General features: G+C 45.1%; 1 protein-coding gene across 1 annotated transcript; it reads right to left on the reverse strand.

Moving 5' to 3' along the window:
- Positions 1–988: 988 nt before the first annotated feature.
- On the reverse strand, positions 989–2,467 carry LOC133930426 (protein JINGUBANG-like). The gene has a single exon (XM_062377071.1). It carries the CDS (start codon positions 2,465–2,467, stop codon positions 989–991), a length of 1,479 nt encoding a protein of 492 aa, XP_062233055.1.
- Between the last annotated feature and the right edge of the window lie 9,917 nt (positions 2,468–12,384).

The following is a 12,384-nucleotide window of genomic DNA, read 5'->3' on the forward strand; positions in this document are numbered from 1 at the left end:
GAGCGCAGCGAGGAGCGACCTGCTATGGGGACAATCATAGAGGAGGCCACACCAATAGCACCAACGCTGGCCACAACGACTAGGATTGGCTCTAGCAATGAGGAGGGAGATTCAACCATCGCCTCACACGTGAAGGGTGGGGAATCTACACCGCAGAAGGCTTGTGACCCATGATATAGACTGTGTCTACTCTCTTTGTGTAATATACAAGTACCTCTGTCAATTGATTCATTGATTGATTAGTTGAGATTTGTTGATTCTTATTTGGTGCAATGCAATTGGTGAGTCAATAGTCTGATGAAGCACATTTATTTAATCTGAGCCTCTCGGTCAGCAAAAAAAGATGAAGGTCGTTGATTTGAAATCTTTGTGGAGGGAGCCGAAAAGATGCTAATGATCCAGGAACTATTTGGTACGGTATCATGTGCTTTTATAGAGCTTTAGTTTTTGAATGATTCTTTAGTGGCTCTGTACACCTGATTTGAAAATCAGGCGCCCGCCACTAATGCAGTTGCAAGAGATCGGAGGGAACAATCACGGCTAACTTGCGGATAAGATACGATTAACTAGCTGAAGCTGAACCGTACCGGCCAATGGAGAAGAAGCGACACGGGGCCGGCCGGCCGGTGCAGGGCAAGACGGCAACAACAGGCCGGTGGCGCCAAGAGAAGAGTACGTGCTCGCTCGGCTCTCGGATATATATATATAGACACACACACACACAGCTGATGTAGGAAACCAAGAGAAGATAATTATTAATTAGTTGAAACGACACTTGTTCCTAGCGGCAAAAGACTATAGATCCTAACATGCATTTTACACATGGATGTGATCGTCGATCGATCGTTCCTTCCAGCTGCTCTTCTTCTTCCTGCACGCGCCGGCCACAGTGTCTGGTGCAGGTCAGTAACTGAGCAAGAGACCGAGCAGTTGCCATAGGCGCCAAGGGAGTACACATGCCGCGCTCGATCGCATTGTCAGTCATCCGTCACCCACGACTCGTATGCCGCCGCTTCTCCACCCACACCGGCGACAGCACCGGCGTCGGCCCCACCAACTCCTCCTCGTTGTCCTCCACGTCGTCTCTGATGGCATCTCCGTCCACCTTCCCTGCCATCATCTCGGCCTCGGCATCCTCCTCGCCATCGTCGTCTTCCTCATCATCCTCCTCCTCCTTCCCCACCACCCGTATCCTCCACACCTTCACGCTCTTGTCCAGCCCGGCGCTGTACACCACCATGCCACCCTCCACCTCCCCAGCCTCGCCACCGCCCACCGCCAGGCACCGCACCGGCCCCCTGTGCCCCTCGATCACCGCCAGGCACGTGTGCGACGCGCCGCCGCCCTTCCCCTCCCGCCTCCACACGCGCATCGTCGCGTCCTCCGATCCGCTCACCACCACTCGCCCGCCGCAGCCGGAGGCCAGGCAGAACACCGCGAGCCGGTGGCCCTTGAGGTAGCCCGCGTGCACTGGCCGCCCCGCTGTGGCCTCCTTGTCCCACACGTTCACGTAGCCGTCCGACGAGCCGGCGTAGAGGAAGCACCGCCGCGTGGCGCCGGACGCCGCGTGGCACAGTGTCAGCGCGTTGACCGGGGACAGCTCGGAGCGGAGCACGATGATGAGAGCGTGCGTGGTGCCGCCGTAGACGCGGCGCCACATCTTGACGGTGCCGTCGGCAGAGCCCGTGAAGATGCAGCCGTCGGCCTCGTTGACGACCATGGCGTTGATGGACTCGTCATGGGCGACGAAGGAGTCGACGCAGCTGCCGTCGGAGAGCTTCCACACCTTGACGGTGTGGTCGTGGGAGCCGGTGTAGAGGAGGCCTGCGACGGCGTGGATCACGAGGCAGGAGACGGTGTCGCGGTGGTGGTGCGGCCGCTTCTTGCCAAAGGGGAGGAGCGAGAGGCCGCCCTTGGCCGGGAGCGTGGCCGCCTTCTTGGCGCGGATGTGGTCGCACACAGCGGCGGCGCACACCGTCCACACCCGAACGTGGTGGTCGCGGCTGTGGGACGTGACGAGCGTGCCCCCGCACGCGGCGAGCGCGGGCACGCGGCCGCGACCCACGTCGAGGTACCCGCGGTTGAAGCACCCGGGCGCCGCCCACGCGCGGACCCGCCCGCTGTCGGAAGCCGTGAACAGCACTCCGCGGGCGACTGCGAGCGCGTGCACGTCGCCGTCCAGCCGATGAAGCGCGGCGAGGCAGTGGTAGATCGCGGCGGGCGAGGGCGGGAACCTGAGCCGGCCGTGGAGCGGCGACTGCACCCACGGCGAGCACCCGCCCGTCGGCCCGGCCATGGGCACCTCCACGCCGGGCACCGACGACATGCTCAGCCGCGCGGGCTCGGCCGCCTCGAGCGTCGGCGACCGGGCGCGCGCGTAGTACTGGTGCACCGGCGTGTGCGCCCCGGGCCGCGCCTTGCGGTCCTCCTCGAAGAAGCTGAAGCTCTTGCGGCGGCCAAACTCCATGGCGAGCTCGATCGATTGGTGCACTCTCCCGTCCCGGCGTCTACGACTAGGAGTGAATTGAAGAAGGCACCCGCCAGGCTAGCATCGTCGTCGCATGTCAACAGACGTATAAATTGGCATATAGAAGACGGATCGTGGGATCGAGGGATATGGACAGGATAACTGGTACCACGGCGCGCGCCATAACTCGCGCACAAGGTACGGAGCTCAGTAAATGGCGTCTCCTGCATGCGTATGTACGTGGACCGTAGCAAGATATGGGTGGCGCGGGGCAGGGGCCGGGGCCGCCGGAGAGGAGACGAGGAGGATCTCGAGAGATCCGGCAGCAGATGAGGCAGGCTAGCTGAGCTCCAACGATTACGACGCCAAGTGCTGAGCTCCTACGGTGGCGTCATTGATGAGCACCTATGCAAGAGTATGTTTCATTTACTGCGGGATCGAGTACTGCATGTTGGACCCTGCATGATGCTTTAATCAACGGCATAGCTACCTACATGTAGCAAGTAGTAGCATGCAGACAGCATCATATTGCCCGGCCGAGCTGAGGAGAGTAATGTGTTGAGTTGCCATGGTCAAAGCGAAACAGTTTGCATTCCCTTGAAAAAAAGAAGGGAGCCAATCCATCAATTGACTAATTTTTTTCTTATAGAAACTATGCGGTTGTGAGTCGCATCCAACGTGACGAGGATTTTGCAAAGAAGGATATACTAGAAAAATGGTATATCTTGAAGATATATATTATTGTATAGTATGCGTGTCTTTCATCTTTTACTATAGGTTTCATCTTTTACTGTAGGTTTCATAACTGTTACGGGTAAATAAAGCATGTATCGATATTACAGATAGTTCATCGTGTTTTACGCGAAAACTATTCCCAGATTAAAAATAAATTCATCAGATATTCAAAAGTAATATAACCTAAGAAAATTGCACTCGGAGACTCTAATTACATTACGCCTCTCTAACCCGACTATATAAGGAGAGGGGTATGTCCAGTAGAAGGATCAAAACATGCCAAAAGTTGTACAAACAATACGAAACAAGTCTAAACAGAAACAACCTATTGAGATCCACAACATATTCAAGTCACGATTAGATTCATCCAACAATGACGTCAAGATTTAGAACACGAGAGAACTCGTTGAAATCCTTAGGATTAGATCTAGATACATATTTATTGTAATGATCTTTTTTAAGATTAATCAAGACAGAATAAATCTATAAAGATGTTATCCTAAGAGATTTCTGAACTAGTATAAAATTGTATATCATCTTTTCCCATGCGCATAGTTGATAACTAATTATTTATTATTTAAATAAGTATTTACATATCGACTTTATCGATAGACGACATAACGGTTCATATATTTCTTCTATCTCCCACTTATCGTACGCCTCCTCTTTAGGGATGAAAACGGATGAGAACGTTTGGAAAAACTCCCTAATTATTTTCACTTTCACATTTTCTCAGCAGGACGGAATGAAAACAAGATAGGTGTGAACGAGAACAGTTGGGACATAATTGGAGGGTCGAAAACGAACCAAACTGATCGAAAAAATACTGGTATCGGTCGGATTCAAAAACACAAAACGAAAACACCAACTCATAGAACCATCAAGACATGTCAACATGTATAAGTTTAATATGATCTACAATAAATGTATCATCCATGCATAATAAAGATATGCATAAGTTTAACCACACGAGCAATAAGTCTCAATTCAAACAATACAAGATATGAAAATACAAACACATAAGGACTAACTCGATACTCGAGCATACAATAAACATAAGTGATAAGTCTCAACCAGATACATAAGTGAACAATTATACAAATATCCATACAACCACACAAAGTCTTAACATAATAACATTGAACCACTAGTCCACCATAACATCAACATATAATAATAATAGGACAACAAAACACAAACATAAATATTTTTTAATTACTATCGACCTACATCAGCTCATAATCATTCATCACATCTGGATCACTTGCTATTTCTTCTCCTTTCTCTGCAATTTTGCAATACATGAAAAGAGGACAATTTATATAGGATGTACATGAAGAAACACTTGTGAAGATTGAGAGTGCAATCTTGTTGAATTTCAGTGACACATATTCCCGCTTTTTTATTGGATTATAGCCCATAAGTATGGGCACATGATGTAGTTTTCTCACCGGACACGCCAACATCCATAATTAAATAATTATTGTGGCGGTACATTTTAGACAGGTGGAATTGCATTCCTTCTGATGAATTAACATCTGAGAACATATTTTACATCAACAGTTAAATGCACACATATGACTTTTTGCTAGTTTCTCTGAAACTTATGGATGGCTTTATACGAAATAGATAGTCTAGTAATTTGGTCATGAATCAGGTCCAGTTAAACATATGGCTACAGTGCAGAAAGATAGCATAAGTACCTCATGCATCAGTTTATTAGAAATGGTCTCTAAAACCTCGAGATCATCCACAATAGAAGGAAAATTCTTGGAATATGAAAAATCAAACAAAAACACATACATTAGTCAAAGAAAATGACCAATTATTGAACAATTGGTTGTTTCTTAAGGGCTTTTTATTGCTTATTGATCAAATAAAGGAGTTGCTCATAGGAAGAAGAATCCTTATTGGATTTATCATCACTTACATCGCTATCCGTAGCTTTGGCCATAAGACACTTGTGAGATGATTTGCGCGATAACGACTTGTGTGATGACGACCTTAAGGAAGAGCTTTTCTTGGAGGGGAGGATGGTGAAGCTTTCATCACTTGAGCTCGACTCTTCATCATCGCTCACCCATATTCCTATGCTTGCGAATACCTTGGCTCTTCCGCTTGTCTCCCTCTTGTTCTTGGTCTTCCTTTTCTTATTCTTGATATGATCAATTGTGTTGACCAAGTCTTCGATGGAGATATGATGATCAATATTGGCATTGATCCTCTTCATGTTCTTCTCTAACTTTGAAAAGAGCTTAACCATCTTAGAATCAATTTCTTCATCACTTGATGTGCTTTGATCATCATCTTTATAGCTCTCTTAATCTTGATCAACATCATCTTCGCTTGAGCTTGACTGACTCTTGCTCTTGTCTCCTCATACTTTCCTTCATGTGTTGGCTTTGAGCTTGCTTGCTTGTAAGAGCAAGGTTCTTGGTGTCGGATGAGGAAGAAACTTTCATCCCTCATGTTCATTGTCATCTTATGGACAGTGATATTGCCAAGCACTTGACTTGAAGTCATCTTCTTGATGTCATTCTTATCGTAGATGGTGTAGACTATCAACTTATACTTAGGAAGAAGAGTTTGAAGTATTTTTCTCACCACTTGATCATCTTTAATTGGCATCAAACCTAACCCATTGATCTCATTAACAAGAATGTTTAAACGAGAATACATATCATTAACACTTTTATGGGGTAGTTGCTTGATGCCATTGAGCTTAGTAACAAGCACATTATATTTCTCATTGTGCATATCCTTTGTGTCTTCATGTATTTCAATGAGACTATTTCAAATATCATGTGCATTGGTGAGAGAGTAAACACAATTCAATACATCAACACATATAGATGATAAAAGGATACTCTGGGCCAATGCATCTAATTGCCTCTCTTTGTTGGTGATGCGAGGTCTCATCCTTTCCTCGGTGACTTTCCAAACATACAACTCTCGAGCTTGTAAATAACAAGTTATTAGAATTTTCCACGGGAGCAATTTGTACCATCGAAAAGTGGAGCACTATAGGAATCCATTCCAACCATGAACGTCACAACTCACTAGGCGGTGAAGCCTATTCAATCGCAATGAGACTCAGGCTCAAATGCTACTTGAATTGACGAAAACTTGTGAAATGTGTGAAGTTCTAACACAAATTGAAGGGATCGGTGACGTCCTAAGAGAGGGGGTGAATTAGGACACTTAGAATCTATTCGGCTCCAAAAACTATGCAAGATAAACCTATATCAATTTTTATCTAAATGTGCTACAGATTTATCTAGTATGTGTACTCTATCAATCAAATCACTTGTAACCTATCTAAGAAGGTAAATTGCAAGAATATAAATGTGGAAATATAAATAAGGTAGAGAGAGTAAACTCGGCACAAGAATATTTATCTTGTGGTATCGATGCCATGAATACCATCCCTAGTCCACGTTAGAGCTCCACAAAGGATATGCTCCCGGTCGGTACCCGGTCATGGCTCTTGAGCCACCAAGTTACAAAGACAATACCTCTACCCGGATGAGTCACCAAGCCACTAAGGCAAGTCTCATCACTAGCATCTCTTCAGGTTCTTTGCCGTCGTGGTCACTTCGAAGCTTGAGCCACCAAAGCAAAAGTCTCCGCGTCCCTATGCACACTTCTCATCGCTTCTCCACACCAAGTCAGAGGTCAACAAGTTTACCGACAAGTCAACAAGATTCCAAGGTGCCGGCGTACGAAGAGGTACAAGCTTGGATCACTCTTTGATCTAATCTCTAGGCAGCAATCACCTAGCAACACACTCTTTATGCCTACAAGCACTAATCACTCTCTAATGGTGTGCTTAATTGACTTGAATGATCACTTCAAGCATTTTGGTGGCTTGGATGTTTTCTCATGTGTGCATGAACTTCTTAGGACTCCAGTTGCCTCAAATGACTGAGTGGAGGGGTATTTATAACCTCAAACACAAGCACTAGCCGTTAACCCAAAGGTTCAGAAAAGTTGTTAACACCGGATGATCCGGTGAGAATAATAATACTAACATCAGATCATCCAGTGAGTACACTCTCATAAACTAGCCGTTAGAACTCCCACTTAGTCCTCTATGAACATCGGACACTATGGTGTATACTTCATCTTCATTACCAAACTATCCGATGAATATATACTTAGCATTAGAGCCAGCTGCATCCCCTCTGTGTAAATTGCTTTGGTGTAAGCATCTAGTGCACATCACTTCATTACCGAACTATCTGATGCCTTAAACTTCGTTCTGCCTCTTTGCATTGTTCATTCCGGTGTAGCCTTGCTTCATCACTAGACCTTTCGGTGTGTTGATCTTCGATCTTCCACGACTGCAACCTTCTCTGGTGGAAATGCTCTAGTGTGTATCTTTCTTTGATCACCGAACTATCTAATGGGTTGTTCCATTTTGCCTTTTGGATAGAAACACTCCGATGTTGCCATGCTTTGATCACTGGACTATCCGGTGAGGCTTAGCCTTCATTCTTCAACACGACACCCTTCTTTGAACGAATTGCTTTAGTGAGCACACTTGCTAATCACCGGACCTTCCGGTGAGGTCTTCAGGCCTCTCTACCCCGTTATAAAATATGCTCCGGTGAGTTCAACATCTACATCACCAGACCATCCGGTGAGGCAAATCTTCCTGGGACTTCTTTAATTCGATCAAACCTTGTCCCGACTGCAGTGATTTCTTCATGTATTATATCCATGAGATCTACTAACATATATTCTTGACAAAATATGTTAGTCTCATTGACTATGTTATCATTAATCATCAAAATCATAATTATAACCTAATAGAGCCATTTTTGCTACACTAGCATAGAATTGATACACCTTCTTTACAACACTAACAAACTCTTCAAGTGAACTTGGTACAGACCACCACAGAACTTTCCCATGTAGAATTCTACAAGCTTTTTCTTGAACTTAGGATCAAGAAAGCATATCATTGTAAGAGCAGTACTAGACTTGTTCCAATATTTCTCAAACTTTGTATTCATAGCAGTTACCATTTCACTAATAATAAAATCTCCGCTAACTTTCCATTTATCAAGCAATACCTTTATCTCACAGAAACCTTTATAAAACATGTTTGCAGTTGAATATGAAATACCGGAGAGAAGTTCAGTAAAATCATAGATCATAGAATTTCATCAAGCACTGAAAAATAGTTATAGCCATGTCCCATTCATCAGAAGATGGAGAAATTTTCTCATACCTACGGTGATCCGAGGACTTAAGCCTCACAAAAACAGGCTTGTAGTACAAGACACCCCTCAGCATCAGATATGTTGAATTCCACCTAGTTGAAACATCAAGTGAGAGACCCTTTGTTGGATCTAACCCACACTCAGTGGCACGCTTCATGAGTTCGTCCCACTGCAACGAAGAGCCCTTTATAGCTAGTACAAGTGCTTTAATCTTCTCAATTGTTTTTGATATTACACTTAGACCATCTCTAGAAATCAAATTGAGTATGTGACAAGCACGTCTCACATGAAAAAAAAAATACCATCACAAACTAAAGAAGCATGAACATCCTTGAGATCAGTAATTATGTTGTTGACTGCTACTTCATTTGCACCAGCATTGTCCAAAGTTAATGCAAATAATTTCTTCTCAATGTACCACTTGACCATAAGTTCAGAGAAGGTCTATGCCAACTTCTTACCAGTATATCGTCCTTCTACATGAAAGAAACCAACAATTCGCTCCTAAATATGGCAATCATCATCTATCCAATGAATGATGACACACATGTATGATTTGTTTTGACGTGATGTCAACATATTCATGGTTGCACTAAAGTGGCAATGAATATTTTTAAATTGTGCATACAATTTCTCATTTTCTTCCAAATATATGTCTAGGATTTCCTTTCTAACAGTGACACGAGACTTGATTGGAAAGTTAGGGCGCAATGATTTAATAAACTCAACAAAGTAATCATGCTCAACTATATTGAAATGATACTCATGCATGATTATTTCCAAATACAATTTCTTGAGACTAGCTTCCTGATCATACCTATAAGGCTCAACAACAGTAATATCTTTTCTATGATCCTTTTCCACTTTGAGTTGTTGCTCCCCTTTTACTATACTATGAGCTGACTTCAAATGGTTTCGAAATCTGGTTTGTTCCATGATGGCTCTCATCCCTATATTTGGTCTTGCGATTTAGAAAGTTGCAATATCCCTAGCACTGCTCATACTTCTTCACATCCACCTCTACTATCTCTTTCTTCTTGATAAAATACTGTCAGACATCAGATGTGCACTTCTTCTGCCGTTGTGCAGTCATATGAGATTGTGGTTCATCGTCAATAATAACAACATTAGGATTTGGAGCTACATCATCACCATGCTCCTGTGTATGTGTGCCACTATCATCGGTGCCAATAAAAACCCTCCCAGTTGCAGGTGTTGAAGATGATGCTGACACATCGAGATGTACACTCTGACTAACACTTTGAACTTCGTTTGCCTTTCTCTTTGATCCTGACAAGAATTAATAATACAAACATGTTTAGAGCTACTTCAATTTTCTTTCAACTAGAGAATATAAGCACTGATAAAAGGCTTTTACAATTTTACTAGCTGAACTAGACAATATAAGCACTGAAGTAGATAATATAAGCACTGCAGTGATAAACAAAAGATAATTTCTTTACTGAAACTACAAATACACTAGCCACAGAGAATTGCCTAACTGTTAGGCCATTTTTAATTTCAAACCCAGGCTTCAAATGTCAAGTGAATGCAAGTGTTCAATCTACCCGAGATGACCACCTGGCCACAATCAGCAACATCTGGACACTAGAAACACTAAGTCCCACCCTTCCCACTAGAAATTCCATAATTCTGACCACCGATCAAAAATTAACAAGAGTGCAGCAAATTTCACACCAACGTCGAGCTTAATTCAAAAGAACATGTCCTAAAATCATCATTTCATCATGACCCAAAATATTCCACTTTAACTTTCCCAATTGAGAACTATAATCTATCATAGTGACCTCAAAATCAAAACTTTGCCATAAGTCATCTTCTATCCACGTGCAATATGACCAATTCTGCACTGATATATTACTAGGATTGATGGTCATAACAGATTTGGAGAGTTTTGAGACTTGGAGTGGAGGTGTACCTGCAGTAGAGCTATCGGTCTTGGCATCGACTTCAGGTGACGGCGGTGGCGACGATGCTAGGAGAAAGCAGCCGAAACCCAGGTACTTCTCCGATGGCCTCGAGCTGGAAGGGGATTCTCCGGTTGGTGGCATCGTGATATTGCCAGAGAAGGGGGAGATCGGGAGGGCGTCAGCACATTGCGGCGTCGGGGGCTCTAGAGCATCAAGCACACTAGCTGAGCAGCAGGGTGGGGGAGGCCGAGAGAGTGTCCTTGCACACCTGCATGCCTGCGCTTGTAGGCCACGGTTGGCAGCCGTGCCACACACAGGCTCGGAGAGGACGGCATGCGGCACGCAGGCCTGGTGCCCTTGTTAACGGCAACTGGGAAGGGGCCACCAGTCCACCAGCAAGCGAATCCGCGGCAAAATGTCTTGATGCGGACAACCAGCTCACAGGAGAGTGGGCGGCCGGTGGGTGACGAGCGCAGCTGTGTAGGAGAGTGGGCGATGAGCGTAGGAGACTAAGGAGAGTATGTGGTCGGTGTGCGGCAACGGCAACGCGTGGCGGCGTTGGCACCTGGGCGAGTGGACGGTGGCGGCGTTCCAGGGAGATGAGCGGGTGGCAGCGCAGCCAGAGACTCAAGAGTCAAGAGGGAGAGGGACTCTGATAGGGTCACAGCTCACAGGGAGAGGGAGTAGGTGCTGGGCACATGGGCCTTAGTGGGCTAGGGTTGCGGAGGATAGAGGTAATGGGCTTATCCTGCGAGTGGAAAATGGGAGCCCAAACAGGAATATCCCGCATAAAAATGGGAAACCGGAGAAATGGATGGAAATAGCCTAAACCATTTTCGGACCCATTTTTGCCACACCAGTACCGTTTCCATCCCGTTTCTGGATAAGTCCCGAAAATATGAAAACGGACGGCAAAAAATGAGATACGACACTGGGACAAGACGAGATTTTTCTGTTCCGTTTTTATCCCTACTCATCTCCTTGGTTTCTTGTCCCGTCCTCCTCCTCCATGCCTAGTTGTGGGGCCTTCAACCACCACGATACAACCTACCCCACATTCCACCTCCCACTGCATTTTCCACCAACGTTGTGCCCCCTCGCTAGCTACCGTCAGTCACTTACATCGTTTGCGATTGGTGTTTCCCTTGTCACATCGTCACGCTGCCCAGCATCCTCCGTTGACAAATGAACGAAAAAGTACAGAGTGTGTTTGGTTGTTCGGTTAAGCGGAGTTATATTTATTAAAAAAAGTATTTATTTGGTTGTATCTATCTAAATAGATTGAGTTAAGTTTTTATTTAGTTAACCGAATCTAATGACACATGAGCGGATACAAGAGTTGATACTGTAATTAGTTACTAGTATGAAAGTGACTTTGTGACACTAACATATAGGACTACTGTATGAACAGATACATGAGCCTACATCCATCGAGCCAGGCTGCGGGTGTATATTTGTATCCATTGGGTCAGGCTGGAACAATGCATACGGACAACCAAATACGTTTCTTTCTAATATTATACGCATCCATCGAACAGGCTACTCTCATACAGGCAACCAATCATATCCATGATGAATGCCCGCAAAGGCAGATTTTGGACTTAGGCAACTGGGGTTGTGGCCCCAGTCATAACCCAAAAAATCCTAGCACCTCTTAATTTTCTGTGACCCAAACCATTTTTACATTAGTTGGCCATAGATCTTCACTTAGCTCACTGCCTAGACACAGGTCAAACTTCTCTCTATGTTTTTTTTTTGAGAACGTGCCTGGGCACGTTGTTTCATTAAGAGGAAAGAAGCATAGGAGTTCACTTCGTCATGCCTGGACGATCTAGAGCTGGAGATTATAGTTTGCATGGACCAAACACTGAGACGAAGATTAGCTAAGGAGGATGGAGGAGTTGCAGCAACCACCTATTGCCAGACTAGCACCAGTAGCGCCCCTTATCCTGAATCGCTTTTCTCAGAGCTCCCGGCAAGGATGCATCACGATTGAAAACACAAATGTTTCTCTCCCTCCATA

Source organism: Phragmites australis, chromosome 1, assembly GCF_958298935.1.
Source record: "Phragmites australis chromosome 1, lpPhrAust1.1, whole genome shotgun sequence".
NCBI lineage: Eukaryota > Viridiplantae > Streptophyta > Magnoliopsida > Poales > Poaceae > Phragmites > Phragmites australis.